The sequence below is a fragment of the Anomaloglossus baeobatrachus genome, chromosome 3, assembly GCF_048569485.1.
Source record: "Anomaloglossus baeobatrachus isolate aAnoBae1 chromosome 3, aAnoBae1.hap1, whole genome shotgun sequence".
In the NCBI taxonomy this organism is placed as follows: domain Eukaryota; kingdom Metazoa; phylum Chordata; class Amphibia; order Anura; family Aromobatidae; genus Anomaloglossus; species Anomaloglossus baeobatrachus.
Genome location: NC_134355.1, coordinates 115807818 through 115833151, shown reverse-complemented (window position 1 = coordinate 115833151; position 25334 = coordinate 115807818). Strand labels below are relative to the sequence as shown.

The 25334-nt window shown below is 51.9% G+C and overlaps 1 protein-coding gene across 1 annotated transcript in view; it reads right to left on the bottom strand.

The window, feature by feature from the left end:
* Positions 1 to 25334, bottom strand: part of CRNKL1 (crooked neck pre-mRNA splicing factor 1) — a 92200-nt gene that overhangs the window by 34586 nt on the left and 32280 nt on the right. Inside the window, exons 7-9 of the mRNA XM_075339391.1 lie at positions 22798 to 22968; positions 22517 to 22708; positions 22376 to 22435 (exon numbers count right to left, since the gene is read on the bottom strand). Coding sequence (XP_075195506.1) covers positions 22376 to 22435; positions 22517 to 22708; positions 22798 to 22968 — 423 coding nt within the window. The remainder of the gene's footprint in view (positions 1 to 22375; positions 22436 to 22516; positions 22709 to 22797; positions 22969 to 25334) is intronic.

The following is a 25334-nucleotide window of genomic DNA, read 5'->3' as shown; positions in this document are numbered from 1 at the left end:
TCCAATGGCCGTCTGTAAGGAGGAACGATATGACAAACTCCTTGGAGAAACGTGCGTACTTTAGAAAGTCGTGCCAAGCGCTTCTGAAAGAATACGGATAGCGCGGAGACTTGACCCTTAAGAGAGCTAAGCGACAAACCTTTTTCCAACCCAGACTGCAGGAAGGAAAGAAAAATTGGCAATGCAAATGGCCAGGGAGAAAACCCTTGAGCCAAGCACCACGCTAAGAATATCTTCCACGTCCTGTGATAGATCTTAGCTGAGGATGGTTTTCTAGCCTGTCTCATTGTGGCAACAACTTCATGAGATAAACCTGAGGCCGCTAGGATCCAGGACTCAATGGCCACACAGTCAGGTTCAGGGCCGCAGAATTCAGATGGAAAAACGGCCCTTGAGACAGCAAATCTTGACGGTCTGGTAGTGTCCACGGTTGGCCTACCGTGAGATGCCACAGATCCGGGTACCACGACCTTCTTGGCCAATCTGGAGCGACGAGTATGGCTCGATGGCAGTCGGACCTGATTTTCCGGAGAACTCTGGGTAACAATGCTAGAGGTGGGAACACATAGGGGAGTCGGAATTGCGACCAATCCTGAACCAAGGCGTCTGCCGCCAGTGCTCGGTGATCGTGAGACCGTGCCATGAAAACTGGGACCTTGTTGTTGTGCCGTGACGCCATCAGATCGACGTCCGGCGTCCCCCAGCGGCAACAGATCTGCTGAAACACGTCCGGGTGAAGGGACCATTCTCCTGCGTCCATGCCCTGGCGACTGAGAAAGTCTGCTTCCCAGTTTTCCACGCCTGGGATGTGAACTGCGGATATGGTGGACGCTCTGCTTTCCACCCACGTCAAAATCCGCTGGACTTCTTGAAAAGCTTGGCGACTGCGTGTTCCCCCTTGGTGGTTGATGTACGCCACCGCCGTGGAATTGTCCGACTGAATCCGAATCTGCTTGCCTTCCAGCCATTGTTGGAAGGCTCGCAGGGCAAGATAGATTGCTCTGATTTCCAGAACATTGATCTGCAGGGTGGACTCTTCCTGAGTCCACTTCCCCTGAGCCCTGTGGTGGAGAAACACCGCTCCCCACCCTGATAGGCTCGCATCCGTCGTGACCACTGCCCAGGACGGGGGAAGGAACGACTTTCCCTGTGACAATGAGGTGGGGAGAAGCCACCAACGCAGAGAGTCCTTGGCAGTCTGAGAGAGGGAGACAGTCCTGTCGAGGGACGTCGATTTCCCATCCCATTGGCGTAGAATGTCCCATTGTAGAGGGCGCAGATGAAACTGCGCGAACGGGACTGCCTCCATTGCTGCTACCATCTTTCCTAGGAAATGCATGAGGCGCCTCAGTGAGTGCGACTGGCTCTGAAGGAGAGATTGCACTCCAGTCCGTGGCGAGCACTGCTTGTCCAGTGGAAGCTTCACTATCGCTGATAGAGTATGGAACTCCATGCCAAGATAAGTCAGAGATTGGGTCGGGGTTAGATGAGACTTTGGAAAGTTGATAATCCACCCGAAACTCTGGAGAGTGTCTAGTGCCACCTTCAGACTGTGCTGGCATGCCTCTTGAGAGGGTGCCTTTATAAGCAGGTCGTCTAGATACGGGATGACCGAGTGACCCTGCGAGTGCAGAACAGCTACTACTGCTGCCATGACTTTGGTGAAGACCCGGGGGGCTGTTGCCAGACCGAAAGGTAACGCTACGAACTGCAGGTGTTCGTCGTGTATGACGAAGCGTAGGAAACGCTGATGCTCTGGTGCAATCGGCACGTGGAGATACGCATCTTTGATATCTATTGATGCTAGAAAATCTCCTTGAGACATTGAGGCTATGACGGAGCGTAGGGATTCCATCCGGAACCTCCTGACTTTTACGTGTCTGTTGAGCAACTTTAGATCCAGGACGGGTCGATACGATCCGTCCTTTTTTGGGACCACAAACAGATTGGAGTAAAAACTGTGACCTTGTTCCTGAAGAGGGACGGAGGTCACCACTCCTTCCGCCTTTAGAGCGGCCACCGCCTGCAACAGAGCATCGGCTCGGTCTGGTGGTGGAGAAGTTCTGAAGAAACGAGTTGGCGGACGAGAACTGAACTCTATCCTGTACCCGTGAGACAGAATATCCCTCACCCAACGGTCTTTGACGCGTGACAGCCAAATGTCGCCAAAGTGGGAAAGCCTCCCACCGACCGCGGGTGTGGGAATCGGAGACTGCAAGTCAGGAGGACGCCGTCTTGGCAACGGTTCCTCCGGCTGTCCTTTTTGGGCGTGACTGAGACCTCCAAGAATCTGAGCGTCTCTGGTCTTTTTGAGTCTTTTTTGACGAGGCGAATTGGGACCTGCTCGGTCCTCGAAATGACCGATAACCAGACTGACCCTTCCTCTGTTGGGGTTTGTTTTGTCTGTGTTGCGGTAAGGATGAGTCCTTACCCTTGGAGTGTTTGATGATTTCATCCAAACGCTCTCCAAACAATCGGTCACGAGAAAAAGGCAAATTGGTTAAGCACTTTTTGGAATGAGAATCTGCTTTCCAATGTCTCAACCACAGGGCCCTACGCAAAACAACGGAGTTGGCTGACGCCACTGCCGTGCGGCTTGTAGCGTCAAGAACAGCATTAATCGCGTACGACGCGAATGCCGCCATTTGCGAGGTCAATGGTGCTACCTGCGGGGCAAATGCACGTGTGACTGAGTCGACTTGCGCAAGCCCGGCTGAGATAGCTTGGAGTGCCCATACGGCCGCAAAAGATGGCGCTAACGACGCTCCAATCGCTTCATAGATGGATTTCAGCCAGAGCTCCATCTGCCTGTCAGTGGCATCTTTAAGTGCCGCTCCATCTTCAACTGCAACCAAGGATCTAGCTGCAAGCCTGGAAATTGGAGGATCCACTTTTGGACACTGGGTCCAACCCTTGACCACCTCAGGGGGAAAAGGATAGCGTGTATCTTTAAGCCGTTTAGAAAAACGCCTTTCAGGATAAGCGTGGGGTTTCTGGATTGCGTCTCTAAAGTCAGCGTGGTCCAGAAAAGTGCTTAATGTACGCTTAGGGTATCTGAAATGGATTCTCTCGTGCTGCGAAGCTGACTCCTCTACAAGAGGAGCTGGTGGGGAAATATTTAACATCTTATTGATGTTAAATATAAGATCATTAACTATGGCGTCGCCATCTGGTGTATCTAGATTGAGAGCGGTCCCAGGATCAGAATCCTGATCAGTTACGTCCGCCTCATCACCCATAGATTCATCTCGCTGGGATCCTGACCATTGAGATGAATGTGAAGGCCCGTCATAGCGAGCCCGCTTAGGCTGCCCGGGGCCATCGTCCGAGTCAGAGTCTTCACCCTGAGGTGTATGTGCCCGTCCCGGAGCTTGGAGGTAATTCAGCTGAGGGGGACCAGGGGGCAATGATTGCACAGTGTCCGTGGCCTGAAGTACAGGCCTAGCTCGCAATGTGTCAAGAATTTGTGACATAGTGAGAGACATTCTGTCAGCAAAAGCTGCAAACTCAGTTCCTGTCACCTGGACAGCATTCACAGGTGGTACACCCTGGGTCACGTCCAGCAGAGGTCCCGACTGTGCAAGCGCCGCAGGGGCCGAGCACTGCACACAATGGGGGTCCGTGGAGCCTGCCGGTAGAAAAGTCCCACATGCGGTGCAGGAAGCATATAATGTCTGTGCCTTGGCACCCTTGCGTTTTACGGACGACATGCTGCTGGCTCTCTGCAATGTGAGAGAGTCTATAGCCAAAGGGCGACCAGCGCTATGCAATACAAAGTATTTGTAGAAACAAAATACTAAGAATACTACTGGCACAAGAGGGGGTGAGCCCTGAGGGCTGCTTACCGCCCGCTGAATAGCGGGTAAGAGGCGCAGAATTCCTTGTCTGGGTCTCCCCGGCTCCCCTCTGCAGCTCAGCGTGTCAGCAGGAATGGCTGCCGGCGTCTGTGGAGAGGGGCGGTCCGTGGGAGTTCCTAAACAAAAGTGCGGGAAACAGTGTCCCCTCTGTGCCGATTGTGAGGGCTGGAGTATGTAAAAACGACTCCAGCCCTCGGCGCTGATGCACTGACCAGCGTCCCGCCCCTCTCCTGACTGGCAGGTCTGGGGGCGGGAACGAACGGAAGCAGGCCGCAAAAGCCGGGGACTCGAGTTATCAGCGCGGCCGCCGTAAAAGCGCGGCCCGCGCTGAAGTCCCCGGCGCACCACAAGTGCCAGCCGCGCCGCAGTCCCAGCGGCCGGCGCGACCGATTCCCAGAAGTGTGCCTGCTTCAGCGAAGCTGAATGAGGCCATGGCACAAGCGCCGCAGCGCTGATGTCCCCGGCGCACTACAACACCCAGCATGCTGCGGTGTGAGCGCCAAATGCACGGGGACACAGAGTACCTTGAGGAAGCAGGGCCATGTCCCTGATGTACTCCGCTCCATCCAGCATCTTCTCCAGGGGCTGTAGATGGAGCACGGTCTCAGTGCCTGGAGACCAGTAAATCCCACTTCACCCAGAGCCCTGTAAAAAGGGATGGGGAAGGAATCAGCATGTGGGCTCCAGCCGCCGTACCCGCAATGGGTACCTCAACCTTACAAACACCTCCGACATACAGTGGGGTGAGAAGGGAGCATGCTGGGAGCCCTGTATGGGCCCTCTTTTCTTCCATCCGACATAGTCAGCAGCTGCTGCTGACTAAAAACAATGGAGCTATGCGTGCGTGTCTGACCTCCTGCGCACAAAGCTAAAACTGAGGAATCCGTACTCCTACGGGAGGGTGTATAGCCAGAAGGGGAGGGGCCTTACACTTTTAAGTGTAGTTCTTTGTGCGGCCTCCAGAGGCAGTAGCTATACACCCACTGTCTGGGTCTCCCAATTAGGAGCGAAAAAGAAAACATTTTTTTTACCACAAAACGGTTGCTTCAACTAGGTAGCTTTTTTTTCACAAGGGTATCAGGAAAAAAATCACCATGAAATTTATAGTGCATTTTTTCCTGAGTACGGCGATACCTCATATGTGGTGGAAAGTAATTGTTTGGGTGCATGGCGGGGCTCAGAAGAGAAGGAACGCCATTTGACAGCAAAATTGGTTGGAATCATTAGCGGACGCCATGTCACGTTTGGAGACCCCCTATGGTGCCTAAACAGTGGAGCTCCCCCACAAGTGACCCCATTTTGGAAACTAGACCCCTCAAGGAGTTTATCTAGATGTTTAGCGAGCCCCAAGGGGCTCCACAGAAGTTGATAATGTTGAGCCAGGAATACAATTTTTTTTTTTTCACCACAAAACTGTCACTTGAACCAGGTAGCTTTTTTTTTCCACAAGGGTATCAGGAAAAAATGCACCATAAAACTTATTGTGCAATTTCTCCTGAGTACGCAGATACCTCATATGTGGTGGAAAGTAATTGTTTGGGCGCATGGCGGGGCTCAAAAGAGAAGGAACGCCATTTGACAGCAAAATTGGTTGGAATCATTGGTGGACGCCAAGTCACGTTTGGAGACCCCCTATGGTGCCTAAACAGTGGAGCTCCCCCACAAATTACCCCATTTTGGAACTAGACCCCCTCAAGGAATTTATCTAGATATTTGGTGAGCCCCTTGTACCCCCAGGGGCTCCACAGAAGTTGATAACGTTGAACTGTGAAAATTGTTTTTTTTATTTTTAACCACAAATTTTTTTGCATCAATCAGGTAGTTTTTTTTTTTTACAACGGTATCAGGAAAAACTGCGCCATAAAACGTATTGTGCAATTTTTCCTGAGTACGTAGATACCTCATATGTGGTGGAAAGTAATTGTTTGGGCGCATGTCAGGGCTCAGAAGAGAAGGAGCGCCATTTGACTTTTCAAACGCACAGACGCGGTGCACTGATCTGCCGCTGCAGGATGCACAGTCGGATGCGATACAAAAAGTGTCGGGGACACGTAAAAAAAAAAACGCCAAAAATTGACCATGGATGCAGATACGTTATGTGCATCCCTGATCAGCGCTTGGCGGGATGCACGGACGGATGCGATACAAAAAGCGTCGCAGATACGGAAAAAAGTCACGCCAAAAATTGAGCAGGGATGCAGATACGTTATCTGCATCCCTGATCAGCGCTTGGCGGGACGCACGGACGGATGAGGTGTAAAAATGGACAGGGGATACAGAAAAAAAAAAAAAAAGTTATACTCAGTACCCAGAGGATCACTGACCAGAAGAGCTGCAGGAGGAACAGATGGCAGAGAGATGGACAGCTTTACAGGAGCAGCAGGCAGGAAGTTGGGCAGATCAGCAGAATGCCCAGGAAGGACCCAGCGATGGAGGCAGATGTGATCGGGCCAGTTAAGACCTCGGACGACCCGGTGAAGACAGGTAAGAGGACGTCGGGAGAGAGAAGAGGGGGGGGAAAGCGCAGAGGGGGGCGGGAGAGCGCAGAGGGGGCGGGAGAGCGCAGAGGGGGGGGGAGAGCGCAGAGGGGGGGGGGGAGAGCGCAGAGGGGGGGGGGAGAGCGCAGAGGGGGGGGGGGAGAGCGCAGAGGGGGGGGGGGAGAGCGCAGAGGGGGGGGGAGCGCAGAGGGGGGGGGGGAGCGCAGAGGGGGGGGAGAGCGCAGAGGGGGGGGGGAGAGCGCAGAGGGGGGGGGAGAGCGCAGAGGGGGGGGAGAGCGCAGAGGGGGGGGGGAGAGCGCAGAGGGGGGGGGGGAGAGCGCAGAGGGGGGGGGGGAGAGCGCAGAGGGGGGGGGGGGGGGAGAGCGCAGAGGGGGGGGGGGGGAGAGCGCAGAGGGGGGGGAGAGCGCAGAGGGGGGGGGAGAGCGCAGAGGGAGAGAGGGGGGGGAGAGCAGAGGGAGAGAGGGGGGGAGAGCAGAGGGAGAGAGGGGGGGAGAGCAGAGGGAGAGAGGGGGGGAGAGCAGAGGGAGAGAGGGGGGGAGAGCAGAGGGAGAGAGGGAGGGGAGAGCAGAGGGAGAGAGGGAGGGGAGAGCAGAGGGAGAGAGGGAGGGGAGAGCAGAGGGAGAGAGGGAGGGGAGAGCAGAGGGAGAGAGGGGGGGGAGAGCAGAGGGAGAGAGGGGGGGGAGAGCAGAGGGAGAGAGGGGGGGGAGAGCAGAGGGAGAGAGGGGGGGGAGAGCAGAGGGAGAGAGGGGGGGGGGGAGCAGAGGGAGAGAGGGGGGGGAGAGCAGAGGGAGAGAGGGGGGGGAGAACAGAGGGAGAGAGGGGGGGGGGACAGAGGGAGAGAGGGGGGGAGAACAGAGGGAGAGAGGGGGGGGGGAGAACAGAGGGAGAGAGGGGGGGGAGAACAGAGGGAGAGAGGGGGGGGGGGGAGAACAGAGGGAGAGAGGGGGGGGGGACAGTGGGAGAGAGAAGGGGGAGAACAGAGGGAGAGAGAAGGGGGAGAACAGAGGGAGAGAGAAGGGGGAGAACAGAGGGAGAGAGAAGGGGGAGAACAGAGGGAGAGAGAAGGGGGAGAACAGAGGGAGAGAGAAGGGGGAGAACAGAGGGAGAGAGGGGGGGAGAACAGAGGGAGAGAGGGGGGGAGAGCAGAGGGAGAGAGGGGGGGAGAGCAGAGGGAGAGAGGGGGGGGAGAGCAGAGGGAGAGAGGGGGGGGGGGAGCAGAGGGAGAGGGGGGGGAGAGCAGAGGGGGGGGGAGAGCGCAGAGGGGGGGGGAGAGCGCAGAGGGGGGGGGGGGGAGAGCGCAGAGGGGGGGGGAGAGCGCAGAGGGGGGGGGAGAGCGCAGAGGGAGAGAGGGGGGGGAGAACAGAGGGAGAGGGGGGGGGGAGAACAGAGGGAGAGGGGGGGGGAACAGAGGGAGAGAGAACAGAGGGAGAGAGGGGGGGAGAACAGAGGGAGAGAGGGGGGGAGAACAGAGGGAGAGAGGGGGGGAGAACAGAGGGAGAGAGGGGGGGAGAACAGAGGGAGAGAGGGGGGGAGAACAGAGGGAGAGAGGGGGGGAGAACAGAGGGAGAGAGGGGGGGAGAACAGAGGGAGAGAGGGGGGGAGAACAGAGGGAGAGAGGGGGGGAGAACAGAGGGAGAGAGGGGGGGAGAACAGAGGGAGAGAGGGGGGGAGAACAGAGGGAGAGAGGGGGGGAGAACAGAGGGAGAGAGGGGGGGAGAACAGAGGGAGAGAGGGAGAGAACAGAGGGAGAGAGGGGGGGGAGAACAGAGGGAGAGAGGGGGGGGAGAACAGAGGGAGAGAGGGGGGGGGGGAACAGAGGGAGAGAGGGGGGGAGAACAGAGGGGGAGACCGGAGAGGGAGCTGCAGAAGCAGAATAGAGATAATGGGGGAGGCAGTCAGATCGCGGGGGGAGCAGATCGGGATGTCGGGGGGGGGGAGGGGGAAGATCAGGGTGTGGGGGGGCAGATCGCAGGGGGGCACGGGCAGGGGCCATCACGGGAGCGCGCACGGGCTGCAAGGTGAGCACAGTACTCATGTGCAGCAGGAGCGGTGACCTCAGCTACGGCGGCGGCGGCAGCAGCAGCGGTGGCGTGGTACCACAAGTACCAGCCACTGCACGCTGCAGACATGTTGGGAGAGGGCTCGCAGGCCAGCACAGGCCTGGGGAGGGCGGCCACCGGCAGATCAGACCGCCCCACTGCACACTGATTGGAGCAATTGCGCGTCATAGCACGATCGCTCCAATCAGTGCTGCAGGGGCTGGGGGCGACATTTTAGAGCTCCGGCTATGATGTGGTGAAGCTGCTAGAGCAGATCATAGCAGCATAGATCTCACAGTATCGCAGTAATTCTGGCATTATTTTTGCCGTAATTAGTGCGAACGATGTGGTTGGCGGTTCAGATTTGAACAGCCAATCACATCGATCGTCGATAGGGGGTTGCGATGCCACCCCCCTGGGGTCAAGCAAAGGTCCCCTGCTGTAAGAAACAGCAGGGGACATCATTTGAAAGCAGTTGCTATGGCCACGGCAATCAAATGAACTTTAGGCCGTAAAATTACGTCCCTGGTCGTTAAGTCACGTTAAAATAGGACGTAATTTTACTGCCCGCGGTCGTGAAGGGGTTAAAGGAGATGTCCAGAACTTTAACATTGATGACATTTCTTAAGATAGGTGATGAATGTCTCATTGGTGAGTGTGCGCCCCGCCGATCAGTGGTACCGGGTGCCATTGCTGGGCAGGATTAGTTAGGAACCGGCGCAGCACAGCTCCATCAACAGTATAGTTGCAGCAGCTGGGTACGGCATATCCATCCTCTGATTGGCTCAATAGTTGAAGGGTATGCAGTACCTGGCCAGGGCCACAGTTCCGTCAATGACTAATTCTGGCTAGGGCTGGTGACACTGAAAACAGCAGATTGGCGGGGGTGCCAAGTGTCGCAACCCCACCAGACATTGATGACCTAAGGATAGGTCATCAGTGTTAAAGGGAACCTGTCAGCAGAAATTTCGCCCAAAACCTAAAAGATTCCCCCTCTGCAGCTCCTGGGCTGCTTTCTAGAAAGGTCCCTGTTATTATTGTGCCCCATGTGAGACCAAAATAAAGAGTTTATAAAGTGGTACCTTTTTGTATGCAGATTCTGTAAATGGGACACGGGGGCGGGCTCTCTGCCGTCCGTTATTCTGCCCCCTGGTCCTGTATGCCGCCCCCATCGCTCCTTTCCATAGCTGATGCACCGCCCACTGCTCCAGCGATCCCCGCGCATGCCCAGTGCCAGTCTCACGGGACTGAGCAGTGTGACCGCTGGTGACGTGTGCGCAGACAAGTGTTTATGGGCGGGGCTGTGATTGTTATCAGCAAGTACCCGCCCATAATCTCGTGAGCGCGCAAACCTCTCCAGCGGTCACACTGTGCTCAGTGTAGATGCTAGACTGTATGGGCTGCATCCAGGGATGACGTCCCTTTGTCACGTGATAGGGGCGTGTTCAAAATACTATCACGTGACAAAGGGACGTCATCCCTGGAAGCAGCCCATACAGTCTAGCACTACCCTGAGCACAGTGTGACCGCTGGAGAGGTTTGCGCGCTCACGAGATTATGGGCGGGTACTTGCTGATAACAATTACAGTCCCGCCCATAATCACTTGTCTGCGCACAAGTTACCAGCGGTCACACTGCTCAGTCCCGTGAGACTGGCACTGGGCATGCGCGGGGATGGCTGGAGCAGTGGGTGGTGCATCAGCTATGGAAAGGAGCGAAGGGGGGCGGCATACAGGACCAGGAGGCAGAACAATGGACGCCAGAGAGCCCGCCCCCGTGTCACATTTACAGTATCTGAATACAAAAAGGTACCACTTTATAAAGTCTTTATTTTGGTCTCACATGGGGCACAATAATAACAGGGACCTTTCTAGAATGCAGCCCAGGAGCTGCAGAGGGGGAATCTTTTAGGTTTTGGTCGAAATTTCTGCTGACAGGTTCCCTTTAAAGTCACATACATAACCTTTACATTGTAAAATTAATTTGAAGCAGAAGCCGAGAGGCTCCGATTAGATCTTTGAACAAATTATTAAACAACATTTATGCAAGTACCTGGATGAGAAGGAAGTGATTAACCAGAGCCAGCATGGGTTTGTAACAAATAAGTCATGTCAGACTAACTTAATTTCCTTCTATGACAAAATCACTGACTGGGTGGATCAGGGAAATGCAGTAGATATAGTATATCTTGACTTCAGTAAAGCATTTGACAAAGTATCTCATACAATCCTTATTGAAAAAATGACCAAGTGTGGAATGGACAAGGCAACTGTTAGGCTGTGTGCACACGTTGCGTTTTTTACCGCGGAAACGCTGCGTTTTGAACCGCAGCGTTTCAGTGGCAAATTGCATGCGTTCAGCTTTCCCAGCAAAGTGTATGGGAAAGCTGAAAAATCAGTGCACACAATGCGTTTCTTTCAGCAGCGTTTTGGATGCCAAAAATCGGTGCGGAAAGAAAAGCAGCATGTCACTTCTTTTGTGCGTTGTGGCTGCGTTCTCTCCCCCATTGAAATCAATGATGTGGGGTCAGAACGCAGCTACACCGCATGGACCTGCTTTTTTGTTGCGGTCCGCGGCCTTTGTCGGCACGCCAGAACGCAGGCATTTACCTGGAAGTGAGGTCAAGAGGTTTCCTGTTGACCTCACTTCCTGGCAAAGCCCCCGGTGTCGCCAAAGTGCCCGCCCCGACCCCCGACCCCCCTCCCGAAAATCCAACATGGCCGCGCGCACAGTAGCGCACCGGCCGCCCTGCTCCTATGATTTCTGTCGCATGTGCAATAACACATGCGACAGAAAAAGAGAATTTTGTTTACTTACCGTAAATTCTTTTTCTTGTAGTTCCGACATGGGAGACCCAAACCATGGGTGTATAGCTAGCGCCTCCGGAGGACACACAAAGCACTACACTCAAACGTGTAGCTCCTCCCTCCGGGCTATATACACCCCCTGGATGACAATCTACCCAGTTCAGTGCAAAAGCTGAAGGAGGACATCCACCCATAAGTAGAGAGAGTAAAACTCGGCAAAACCAGAACTCTGTCTACTAACAACAGCCGTGAAGCACACGGAACAAAAAACTGCCAACAGGCAACAGGGAGGGAGCTGGGTCTCCCATGTCGGAACTACAAGAAAAAGAATTTACGGTAAGTAAACAAAATTCTCTTTTTCTTTATCGTTCCTTCCATGGGAGACCCAAACCATGGGACGTTCCAAAGCAGTCCATGGGTGGGAAATAAACTAAACTGAGAAGTAGGCAAAACCTAACTTCACAAATGGGCGACAGCCGCCTGAAGGATGAGTCTGCCCAAGCTCGCATCTGCTGAAGCATGAGCATGCACTTGGTAGTGCTTAGAAAAAGTGTGCAGACTGGACCAAGTGGCAGCCTGACACACCTGCTGAGCCGTAGCCTGGTGCCTGAAAGCCCAGGAGGCACCGACAGCTCTGGTCGAGTGCGCCTTAATCCCTGGCGGGGGAGGCACCTGAGAAGACTGGTAGGCATCGGCGATAGCCGACCTAACCCAACGAGCCAGGGTCGGTTTACACGCCGAGAGGCCCTTGCGCTGACCCGTGGTTAGCACAAAAAGTGAGGTGCACCGCCGAAAAACGGCGGTGCGAGACACATAGATTCGGAGCGCCCGCACCAAATCCAAGGTGTGCAACGCCTTCTCAAAGCGATGCACAGGGGCCGGACAAAGAGAGGGCAATGAAATGTCCTGGTTAAGGTGGAAGGAAGACACCACCTTAGGGAGAAAGTCCGGAGTCGGACGAAGAACCACCTTGTCTTGGTGAAACACCAAAAAGGGGGATTCCGAAGAAAGCGCAGCCAAATCAGAAACTCTCCTGAGAGAAGTTATGGCTACCAGAAAGACAACTTTCTGTGAAAGTCTAGCCAAGGGAACCTCCTTGAGAGGCTCAAAAGGGGGTTTCTGTAAGGCCGTGAGGACCAGATTAAGGTCCCAGGGATCCAAGGGTCGTCGGTAAGGAGGGATGATGTGAGATGCGCCCTGCATGAAGGTGCGCACCTGAGCCAGTCGGGCGATACGCCGCTGGAAGAATACCGACAAAGCCGACACCTGTCCCTTAAGGGAATTGAGGGACAGACCCAACTGTAGACCTGACTGTAGAAAAGACAGGATGGTCGGCAAGGCGAACGGCCAAGGAGCATGGCCGGAAGATCGACACCAGGACAGGAAAATTCTCCAAGTCCTATGGTAAATCTTAGCCGAGGAAGACTTCCGAGCCTGAGTCATGGTGGAGATGACCTCAGAGGGAATACCAGAAGCCGTCAAGATCCAGGACTCAAGAGCCACGCCGTCAATCTGAGAGCCGCAGAATTCTGGCGGAAGAACGGACCTTGAGAGAGAAGGTCTGGGCGGTCCGGGAGACGCCACGGCATCTCTACGGACAGGCGGAGCAGGTCTGGGTACCAGGCTCGCCTGGGCCAGTCCGGAGCAATGAGTATGACTCGACGGCCCTCCATTCGGATCTTGCGCAGAACCCTGGGCAAGAGCGCTAGAGGGGGAAACACATAGGCCAGACTGAACTGAGACCAATCCTGAACCAGTGCGTCTGCTGCGAAGGCTTGAGGATCGTGGGAGCGAGCCACGTAAACCGGAACCTTGTTGTTGTGCCGGGAAGCCATTAGATCTACCTTCGGAGTGCCCCACTTGCGGCAGATTGATCTGAACACTGACGGATGCAGGGCCCACTCGCCGCCGTCCACGGTTTGACGGCTGAGATAATCGGCCTCCCAGTTTTCCACACCTGGGATGTGGACTGCGGATATGGTGGACTTTGAGTCCTCTGTCCACTGGAGGATTCGTTGAACCTCCAACATCGCCAGACGGCTGTGAGTTCCGCCCTGGTGATTGATGTAGGCAACCGCTGTCGCGTTGTCCGACTGAACCCGAATGTGCTTGCCCGCCAATAGGTGGTGAAAGTCTAGGAGAGCTAGAAACACAGCTCTGATTTCCAGCACATTGATCGGGAGGGCTGATTCGGACGGAGTCCAAGTGCCCTGTGCTCGGTGATGGAGAAACACCGCTCCCCAGCCGGAGAGACTGGCATCCGTGGTGAGGATCACCCAGGACGGAGTCAGGAAGGAACGTCCCTGTGAAAGGGAGAGGGGCTGAAGCCACCACTGAAGGGAGTTCCTGGCCTGTGATGACAGAGCCACCAGCCTGTCCAAAGAAGAGATCCGCTTGTCCCAACAGCGGAGAATGTCCAGCTGCAAGGGGCGCAGATGGAACTGGGCAAAGGGAACCGCTTCCATGGACGCCACCATCTGACCCAGCACCTGCATGAGGTGTCTGATGGAATGACGGCGGTGCCTCAGCAGAGAGCGCACCGCCAGACGAAGGGACTGCTGTTTGACTAAGGGCAACTTGACAAGTGCCGGCAGAGTCTCGAATTGCATCCCTAGGTACAAAAGTACCTGGGTCGGGGTCAGAGTCGACTTGGGGAGGTTGACAAGCCACCCGAACTGAATTAGCGTGGCGACAGTGAGAGACACTCCGCTGACAGTCTACACTGGATGAGGCCTTGACTAGAAGGTCGTCCAGGTAGGGAATCACTGCCAACCCCTGGAGGTGCAGGACCGCAACCACTGCTGCCATGACCTTGGTGAACACTCGGGGGGCCGTGGCTAAGCCAAAGGGAAGAGCCACGAACTGGAAATGTTCCTCTCCGATTGCAAAGCGTAGCCAGCGCTGGTGTGAGACCGCAATAGGCACATGCAGATAGGCATCTCTGATGTCGATGGATGCCAGAAAATCTCCCTGGGTCATTGAGGCAATGACCGATCTCAGAGATTCCATGCGAAAGTGCCGCACCTGAACATGCTTGTTGAGAAGCTTGAGATCCAGGATGGGCCGGGAGGAACCGTCCTTTTTGGGAACTAGAAAGAGGTTTGAGTAGAAACCGCTGAACCGTTCCCGGGCGGGGACCGGAACAATTACATCGTTGGCCTGCAGGGATGCCACGGCCTGAGAGAAGGCGGCGGCTTTGGAGCAGGGGGGGGTGGACAGAAAAAATCTGTTTGGCGGGCTGGAAGAAAAAGGTATCCTGTAGCCGTGGGTGATGATATCCCGCACCCACTGATCGGAGACGTGTTGCAACCACACGTCGCCAAAGTGGGAGAGCCTGCCCCCGACCAAGGACGTTGCTGGCGCGGCCAGATAGTCACGAGGAGGCTGCCTTGGTGGCAGCGGCTCCTCCGGTCTTTTGAGGACGCGGCTTTGCACGCCAGTTGGATTTACGATCCTTGGCGGTAGTGGACGAGACTGTGGGCTTAGAGGATGACCAGTTAGAGGAACGAAAGGAACGAAACCTCGATTGGTTCCTGCCCTGGGCAGGTTTCTTGGGTTTAGCTTGTGGCAAGGAAGTACTCTTCCCGCCAGTAGCTTCCTTAATTATGTCATCCAGCTGTTCCCCAAACAGCCGTGACCCCGTAAAAGGGAGACTCGCAAGGAACTTCTTAGAGGAAGCGTCCGCCTTCCACTCTCGAAGCCACAAGATCCTGCGGATCGCGAGGGAGTTAGCGGAGGCCACTGCCGTGCGGTGAGAAGCCTCCAGGATGGCAGACATGGCGTAGGATGCAAAAGCCGAAGCTCGGGAAGTTAAGGCATCCATCTCAGGAATAGAGTCCCTGGAGAGGGAATGAATCTCCGCCAGAGAGGCAGAGATAGCCTTAAGAGCCCACACCGCCGCAAAAGACGGAGAGAAGGAGGCTCCTGCCGCCTCAAATACAGACTTGGCCAGAAGGTCAACCTGGCGGTCAGTGGGGTCCTTAAGAGAAGTGCCGTCAGCCACAGCAACGACTGTGCGGGCTGAGATTCTGGACACTGGAGGGTCTACCTTTGGGGACTGGGCCCAGTCCTTAACCACCTCCGGTGGAAACGGGAAACGGTCATCTGAACCAGGGCTGTGGAGTCGGTAAGCCAAACCTTCGACTCCGACTCCTCAAATTCTCTTGCACCGACTCCGACTCCAGCTCCGACTCAGACTCCGACTCCTACATATATTGCTTATAGTTAGGTGAAAAATTTATTGTAGTACATGAATATGTGTATGTGAACATCAGACATTTAATAATTTTTATGATACAATAATCAAGATATTTGGATAGAACATAAAATATATTTATTGGAATACAACTTTAGAACACAAAAAAACTGTAATAAATTGTAAATAAGTAATACACTATGTAATATACAGTAGATTACATATATATCTTGTGTGTGTATATACACTATATATATATATATATATATATATATATATATATATATATATATATATATATATATATATATATATATATATATATATATATATATATATATATATATATATAATTTATTTATTACATATTTACAATTTATTAGTTTTTTGTGTTCTAAAGTTGTATTCCAATAAATATTTTATGTTCTATCCAAATATCTTGATTATTGTATCATAAAAACAATTAAATGTCTGATGTTCACATTGTACTACAATAAATTTTTCACTTAAATATACGCATTATACTAAATGTTATTATTTAGTAAAATATTCAGCACATTCTGCATTGCACTCCTGTCCCCAATTTATTATATATTTTAGGAGTCGGAGTCGGTGCATTTTATACCGACTCCGACTCCACCAAAATGAGCTCCGACTCCGACTCCGACTCCACAGCCCTGATCTGAACTACGCTTCAGAAAGCGTTTGTCAGGACAGGCCCTGGGCTTGTTAACAGTGGTCTGAAAGCTGGAGTGGTTAAAAAACATACTCCTGGGCTTTTTAGGAGAGGTAAACTGGTGTACCTCTACCAGAGAGGGTTGATCCTCTGACTCATGTGGGTTGAGGTTCAGTACAGAGTTAATGGACGCAATCAAGTCACTAACGTCCGCATCGCCCTCAGACAAGTCAATGGGGTACATAGAGGCAGAGTCTGAGCCCACAGTAAGTGAATCATCCTCGCCCTGCACCTCGGCTTGTGAATCAGAGCCGTGGGACAAGGAAGGAGAAGGGTCCGTGCGTCTCCGTTTAGGGGGACGGGGTCCTAGGACATGCTCTGAGGGCTCTGCAGAGCTCGGAGCCGCAGAGACTGATGCATAGACAGCAGCGTCTGGGACAGCTGCCCCATGGAATCGGCAAACGACTTGGAAAGAGCCTGTGAAAAGGATGCTACCCAAGCCGAGGGTTCAGCCACCGGGGCCAAAGCAGCCGGAGGGACCCCTGCGGAGGCTCCAGGCTGAGACACAACCATATTAGCACAGTTATCACAATGTGGGTACGTGCTAGGCTCTGGCAGAATAAGCTTGCAAGCAGTGCATATAGCATACATGTTTGCAGCCTTGCTCCTAGTGACAGACATGCTGCTGTGGAGGAAGCTCTGCAGCCAAAACACACTCCTGTAGAATGCCTGAAAGTGTACAAAAATCCACAACCAGAAGTTGTGGCTTACCAGCCCTGCACTCTGTGTGTCCTCCGGATTTCACCGCTCCCCTGTGAAGTGTCAGTCTTCCAGACAGTATGCTGCTGCAGCATCCAGCGCTTCTCAGTGTAAAACACGCTGAGAAAATGGCGCTGGGAGAAGGAGGGGGGGCGTGTATAAGCCCAGGAGCGGGAAAAACAGAGGGCAGAGAGATACAGGGAGGTAGACAGGGGAGGGGACATCTCCTTAGAGAGGAGTGCCCTCCCCTCTGCTGGCCGGGCGGTGGGCGGCGCTGTATGCAAAACATGCAGGAGAAGCCAAAAACGAAACTAGGCCCAAACTGAAGCCGGGGCCTAGATTTTAAAGTGCGGCCGACGAGCAGGCACCGTCGGCGCGGTTCTCATGGGAAATTCCCAGAACCGGCCGAAATTAACAGTAACGCTAAAGCACATACTGCCCCCATAATAAAAGTACCCGGGACCCCTGAAAAAACGTCTCAATACTTAGCTTTGAGACGCAGGGCCATGTCCCTGAGTGGGGGTTAACGCTCCTTCCAGCAGGGACCAGACAGGGCTGTGGATGGAGCCGGCCTCCTGCAAGCAGAGAGGACCGTGGAGGCTCCCACTTCAAACAGAGCCTCGACAGAGGATGCGAAGGAGCTCGGCATGTGAAGGCTGCAGCCTTATGAAAATCAACCTTAACAGCACCCCGCAGAGTGGAGCGTGAAGGGACATGCCGGGAGTCCAGACTGGACCCGCTTTTCTTCCAAATCTTTAAAATATTAAAATAAAATTGAAAAAAATATGAGGAAATGAAAGTGTGTGTGATCCTCCTGGAACACAAAGCGTTGAACTGGGTAGATTGTCATCCAGGGGGTGTATATAGCCCGGAGGGAGGAGCTACACGTTTGAGTGTAGTGCTTTGTGTGTCCTCTGGAGGCGCTAGCTATACACCCATGGTTTGGGTCTCCCATGGAAGGAACGATAAAGAAAAATGCCCCCCAGGCCCTGCCCGTTCACCCCAATTCCCCCCGGTGTCATACATATCTGTCCGGTCGCAGCGCTGATCCCCCGCGGCTCCCTCCTCCTTCACAGTGCACGCTGGCCGGTCACATGTGCAGAGCAGCTGACAGCCAGCACTGTGTTCAGTGTGAGCTGTGCTGGCTGCTCGGCAGTCTGCAGCTGTGACCCGGGGAGAGTAGGTGCAGATTTTTGGCACCCACTCTCCTCAAATGGAGGGTCTGCCCTCCTAGAAAATGGGGGATACGTTCCCTGAACGTGTCCCCCATATTCTAGAAGGTCCAGAGCCGACGTGGGACATCCAAATGGATTTCTGCGGACCCATTTTTTTTATTAAATTGGAGAACAAGGGAATGATTTGGGGAGTGTTTTTTCTAATAAAAAATTTTTTGTTGTCTTTTTTTGCTTTTGTTTACTGTCAATTAGTTATGTCGGGTGTCTGATAGACGCCGTGACATCACTAATTGCTGGGCTCGATGCCAGGTGACATTACACATCTGGTATCAACCCCATTTATTACCCCGTTAGCCAACGCACCAGGGCGCGGGGTGAGTTGGGGCGAAGCGCCAGGATTGGCGCATCTAATGGATGCGCCACTTCTGGGGCGGCTGTGGCCTGCTATTTTTAGGCTGGGAAGAGTCCAATAACCATGGCTCTTCCCACCCTGAAAATACCAGACCTCAGCTGTCAGCTTCACCTTGGCTGGTGATCTAATTTGGGGGGACCCCATGTTATTTTTTTTTTTATTATTATTTTTATTTATAAATAAAAAAAAAAAACCTGGGGAGCCCTCCAAATTGATCACCAGACAAGATGAAGCTGTCAGCTGTGGTTTGCAGGCTACAGCTGTCTGCTTTACCCTGACTGGCTATCAAAAATAGGGGGGACCCCACGCCATTTTTTTTTTTGTTTTTGTGATAAAAACTAGGCTAGGCACCCTTTAGTGCCACATGAAAGGTACTAAAGGTGCCAGCTTAGAATATGCAGGGGGGGGTGGGACGTTGTATATATATTTGACCTCCATTGACGCTTTTTAGGCTGGATGCCCACAATCGGGGTTTGCAGCGTTTTGGGCGCAGATTGTTTTCCCTGCGTCCATGACGCTGCGTTGTGCAGTAGAAGCACAGTGGAAGGATTTTTAGAAATCTCATGCCCACTGTGCTTCTTTTCTCCGCAGCATAAACCGACCGGTGGCGCAGCTTCCCGAGCCTCAGCATGTCAATTTATGCTGCGTAGATGAGTGTTCTCTGCAGGTAGCATAGAGCTCCACAGCAGCCTGAACCCAAATCGTGGGCATGGCCAGCTGCGTTCTCCCGTGGACAACACTCACATCTCTGCAGGAGGCTGACACTGTGTACTGGACGCCGTGTCGCTGGATCATGGCCACATAGCCTTAGGCCTGTTTCACACGTCAGTGATTCTGGGACGTTTGTGCTTTTTTTTAAACCAGAATCACTGACATACGCAGACCCATTATAATGAATGGGTCTGCTCACACATCAGTGATTTTTCACTGCACGTGTCTCCGTGCGGCGTACCCGCGTGTGCGTGATAGCCGCACGGAGACATGTCCATTTTTTTCTGGCATCACTGATGTTCCACGGACCACGCAGTGGTGTGGTCCGTGAAACACGTGCCAGAAAAAAAGTGCTTTTAAAATAAAAATCATTTTTACTCACCCGGCGTCCAGCGATGTCCTCTGCAGCCCGTGCAGCTTGCTGCTTCTGAGCCGGCTCATTATTGTCGCGCATATTCATGATGTGCGACACAGCCGACCCGGAAGCAGCTGCTGCGGGGGTCAGCGCCAGCCGGATGCTGCACCGCGTGAGCGATCAGCACCATGGAGAGCGGGAGCGGGCACAGGTGAGTTAATCTCTAAGTGCAATCACGGGCCACGGAGAACGGAGCCCGGATTGCACTTAGACAACCCATGTGTGCCGTGATTCACGGCACACGGAGGGACATGTGCATGTTTTACACGCCAGTGAAAAACGTCACTGTTTTTCACTGACGTGTGAAACGGGCCTAAAAGTGAGAATATTGTTGCTACAGCAACATTTTGGGTGAAGTAGCTGTGGATTCAAAATGCTTAATATACTCCTGAATAAAATCCTTGAGGGGTGCAGATTCCAAAATGGGGTCACTTGTGGGGGTTTTCTGACGTATAGGTACCCAAGGGGCTCTGCTAATGTGACATGGTGCGCGAAGTTTATTTCAACTTTTCCAAAATTCAAATGGTGCTCCTTCCATTCCAAGCGCTCCCATTTATCCAAACAGAATGTGGAGAAGGAAATGACATCACAGGTTTTTTTTTCCAAAGGTCTGTGTTCAACCAACTTTATTAACACTGACAAGTCTTAAAAAACGCACCTAAAAAAACGCATGAAAAACGCATGAAAAAAGCATGAAAAACGCATGCGTTTTCGATGCCTTTTTCTCAAAAAAGCATTGTTTACAATTCTCCCCTCTGCCAGAGGGTGCGTTTTTTTCCGCGCTGAAAAAAAAGCAACGTGTGCACATACCCTAAAGGCCCCGTCACACTAAGCAACATCGCTAGCAACATCGCTGCTAACGAACAACTTTTGTGACGTTGCTAGTGATGTTGCTGTGTGTGACATCCAGCAACAACCTGGCCCCTGCTGTGAGGTCGTTGGTTGTTGCTGAATGTCCTGGGCCATTTTTTAGTTGTTGCTGTCCCGCTGTGAAGCACAGATCGCTGTGTGTGACAGCGAGACAGCAACAACTAAATGTGCAGGCAGCAGGAGCCGACTTCTGCGGAGGCTGGTAACCAATGTAAACATCGGGTAACCAAGAAGCCCTGTCCTTGGTTACCCGATATTTACCTTTGTTATCAGCCTCCTCCGCTCTCACTGTCAGTGCCGGCTCCTGCTCTGTGCACATGTAGCTGCAGCACACATCGGGTAATTAACCCAATGTGGGCTGTAACTAGGAGAGCAAGGAGCCAGCGCTAAGCATTGTGCGCTGCTCCCTGCTCTCTGCACATTTAGCTGCAGTACACATCGGGTAATTAACCCGATGTGTGCTGTAACTAGGAGAGCAGGGAGCCAGCGCTCAGTGTGCGCTGCTCCCTGCTCTCTGCACGTGTAGCTCCGTGCGGTGGTAACCAAGGTAAATATCGGGTTGGTTACCCGATATTTACCTTAGTTACCAAGCGCAGCATCTTCCACGCGGCGCTGGGGGCTTGTCACTGGTTGCTGGTGAGCTCACCAGCAACTTGTGTAGCGACGCTCCAGCGATCCCTGCCAGGTCAGGTTGCTGGTGGGATCGCTGGAGCGTCGCAGTGTGACATCTCACCAGCAACCTCCTAGCAACTTACCAGCGATCCCTATCGTTGTTGGGATCGCTGGTAAGTTGCTTAGTGTGACTGGACCTTTAGATGGATTTGTAACTGGCTTAGTGATCGGAGTCAAAGAGTGGTCATAAATGGCTGCACATAAAGTTGGAAGATTGTCTTAAGTGGGCTCCGTCCTGGGCCCGGTGATGTTCAACATCTTTATCAATGATTTAGATAAAGGTATTAAGGGTAAACTGATTAAATTTGCTGATGACACAAAGCTAGGAGGAATAGCTAATACTAGAGAAGAGACAGAGAGGATTCAACAAGATCTAAACAAGATGGAACATTGGGCAGTAACTAATAGAATGGTTTTTAACAGGGAGAAATGCAAAGTCATACATCTTGGCAAGAATAATGAAAAGAGCATATACAGCATAGGAGGAATAGAGCTATCCAAAAACATGTGTGAAAAAGACTTAGGTATACTAATAGATCACAGACGGAACATAAGTCAACAGTGTGACGCAGCAGCAAACACCATTCTAGGATGTATTTACAGAAGCATACAGTCTAGATCACGTGAAGTCATTATCCCCCTTTACTCCTCTTTGGTCAGACCTCATCTGGAATATTGTGTCCAGTTCTGGGCACCACATTTTAAATAAGACATCAACAAGCTGGAGCAAGTTCAGAATGGTGACTGGTGACCAGAGTGACCAGAATGGTGACTGGTCTGCAAACCATGTCATATGAGGAACGGTTACAGGATTTAGGATTGTTTAGCTTGCAAAAGAGAAGACTGAGAGGAGACTTAATAGCTGTCTAAAAATATCTTAAAGGCTGTCACAATGTAGAGGGATCAGTTTTATTCTCATATTCACAAGGAAAGACTAGAAGCAATGGGATGAAACTTATGGGGAGGAGACACAGATTAGATATTAGAAAAAACTTTTTGACAGTGAGAGTGATCAATGAGTGGCGCAGGCTGCCACGAGAGGTTGTGAGTTCTCCTTCAATGGAAGTCTTTAAAAAGAGGTTGGACGGACATCTGTCTGGGATGATTTAGTGAATCCTGCTTTGAGCAGGGGGTTGGACCAGATGACCCAGGAGGTCCATTCCAACTCTAATATTCTATGATTCTATGACTATAATGACATTAGGTTTGGTGGTGTAAGGCAATAGATGGAATCCTGACCCCCTACACCATTGTAGCCCCCAATAACTGCAAAAGTCAACTCCCTTTACCTTTTTGTGAGGTATTAGCTCTAAGCAAGCCTGATACACTTGTCTTGTCAGTTCTGGATCCTGTAAAGTATAGATAACATGGTTGGACTCATGACAAATATTCTACCAATGACTGATTAAGCCGCACTGCCTTCTATATACCCTGGCCTCCAGCTCCTCATACAAGGCGTAATTGATCCATAGGTAGATGTATCTCTTCCAGTGCCTTTTCTCTTTAGTGGGTGGAACATTGGCAATTGCTCGCTCATACACTTCTCGGACAGTGTCGGCATCGGTGTCACTTTCCACCAATCGCAAGTAATCAAACCAAGCATCGTAATTATGGGGATTAGCCTAAAAAAAAAAAACCAAAAAAACAACACATCCTTAGGAGAGGTAATGCAAGAGAATAAAAAGAAGAATTGCAAGTAATAACTCGTTACCTTCACTTCTTCCTCGTACTGAAACCTCCTCTTGTTCACAATGATATCTTCAATGCCTCGCCGGTCACCGTACTTCTTCTCAAAAATGGTATAGGTTTTGAAGAGCTCTTGGGCTTGATGCTTTGGGATTCTGTCCAGGGCGTACTTGTATATAACCCGGACCCTTTCCGACTGGATAATACAGCAGGGAAAATATACAGATGAGATCCTAATAGAGATACACTAGATACAATATTAGAAATAAAATGTGAGTTGTGCTTCTGTAACATACAAAATACAGTGTGTGGTGATTGACATGATCGGATGTGTGTACATTATATAATAAACACTACTCACAAAAAGTTAGGAATATTTGGCTTTCTGGTAGCTTCTCATAGGACAAAATAAGATACCCACACTTTGCACTGACGAGGGGCAATCACCCCGAAACACCGTATCTGCAAATTGGGATTCTGATCTGGCATATATCCTAGGTCATATGAAAAGGCTTGTTAAAAGGCCACTTTTGACTTTTAGGATTGCTACTTCTAATAGGTGGCGCTAGAGTTTGTCTCCTTTCCTGGAGAGACAATTTGGCTTTCTGGTGAAATTTATGGAATATGTGAAAAGTTCACGCTACAGTGATATTTTATCATGAAAGTGGGCATTTAAATGGAAACATCCAACGGGAGGGGGGGGGATGGGTCAGGGGTTTTTCTCATCTCAAACAATTTATTGAAACAAAAGCCAACAACAGTGGTGGGTATACCCCGCAAAATGCCAAAGGCTCAATAATGTGTCATCTGGTCTTGAGCATCAATTACAGCTGACATCGACGTCTGTTCACAAGTGGAGTTATTGTTTGCGGAGGCATGGCATCCCATCTCTTGAAGGGCGGCCCTCAGGTCATTGAGGTTCTGGGGTACAGAGTTACGAGCCTCTATGCGACAGCTCAGCTGATCCCATAGGTTTTCTGTGGGATTCACGTCTGGAGAAAGTGTAGGCCATGCCATTTGAAGTACACCAGTCTTCAGCAGCTGTTCCCCAATAATGCGACCTCGATAAGTTCAAGCATTGTTGTCTAAGAAAATGATATTAGGCCGGTGTTGTTCATTCAAAGGCACAATTACTGGATTAATGATGGTATTCCAGTATCAGGGGCTTGTCACTACCATTCACAAAGTTTAGGGCAGTTCTGTATTGACTAGACACACCTGCCCACATTATAACATCACCACCAAAGGCTCGTCTGGTGATAACAGTGGCTAATGCACAGCACTCACCTTGAGGTCTCAAACATCGTTGGTGGCCATCATTTCTGCTCAGCATGAATCAACTTCATCAGTGAACAGCACTGAGGCCCAATGGTCCCTCATCCAGCAAGACGATACCTGTGCCTTGTGTTGTGCACAGGTACCCCTTGCAGGTTGTCTAGCACGCAGTCCACCCTGATGTAAACAATTTCAAATGGTTTTACGTGAAACTTAGATGCTTCTCATCTCCCTTAAATGTGCCTGAAGTTGTGTGGCAGTCATCTTCTGGTTCTTCAAGCATTATTCAAAATGAAGAGGTCATCAGTGTGGTATATGGCCAAAGGATTTCCCCTTCTATGCCTTTCTGTGACTCTTCCAGTCTCTCTGTATCTCTGTTGGAACCTGCTGATGACACTAACACTCTAAGCTCAGTGGTCACTTTCGTCTGAGAACATCCCGCTTGAAGCCTCACAATGGCACGGTACTGTTGATCAATTGTTAGGTGTCGTCTAAAGGGGGCTTTACACGCTGCGACATCGCTAACGATATAACGTCGGGGTCACGGTGTTTGTGACGCACATCCGGCGTCGTTAGCGTCATCGCAACGTGTAACGCCTATGAGCGACCTTAAACGATCGCAAAACAGGCAAAAATTGTTGATCTGTGAAACGTCGTTCATTTACCAAAAATAGTTATCTGGTCAGTAGCGAGGCTGTGTGTTGTTCCTGCAGAAGCACACATCACTGTGTGTGACACCGCAGGAACGACGAACATCTCCTTACCTGCGTCCACCGGCAATGAGGGAGGAAGGAGGTGTGCCGCATGTTCTGGCCACTCATCTCCGCCCCTCCTCTGCTATTGGCCGGCCGCTTAGTGACGCCGTTGTGACGTTGCTATGACGCCGAACGCACCTCCCCCTTGAAGGAGGGATTGTTCGGCAGTCACAGCAACGTCGCTGACAAGGTATGTGCGTGTGACGCTGCCGTAGCGATAATGTTCGCTGTGGCAGCGATCACCAAATGTCGCACAAACGACGGGGGCGGGTGCTATCGCTAGCGATGTCACAGCGTGTAAAGCACCCTTTAGTCTGATGATATCGAAATGTGAACGGCATGATGAGGAGGACTGTTTAAATTCTAATATGAGCCCCAAAATTTATTGGGTGATTCATGCATCAAACACCTGTTGTGAATTTTGCCATTAATATCCTTGTTAGAGAACAGAAAGTTGTGCAAAAAGTAGAGACTTTGAACAGTTGGACATGTGCGTTCAAAAGTCTAGAGAAGGTCATGTGAATTCACCTGG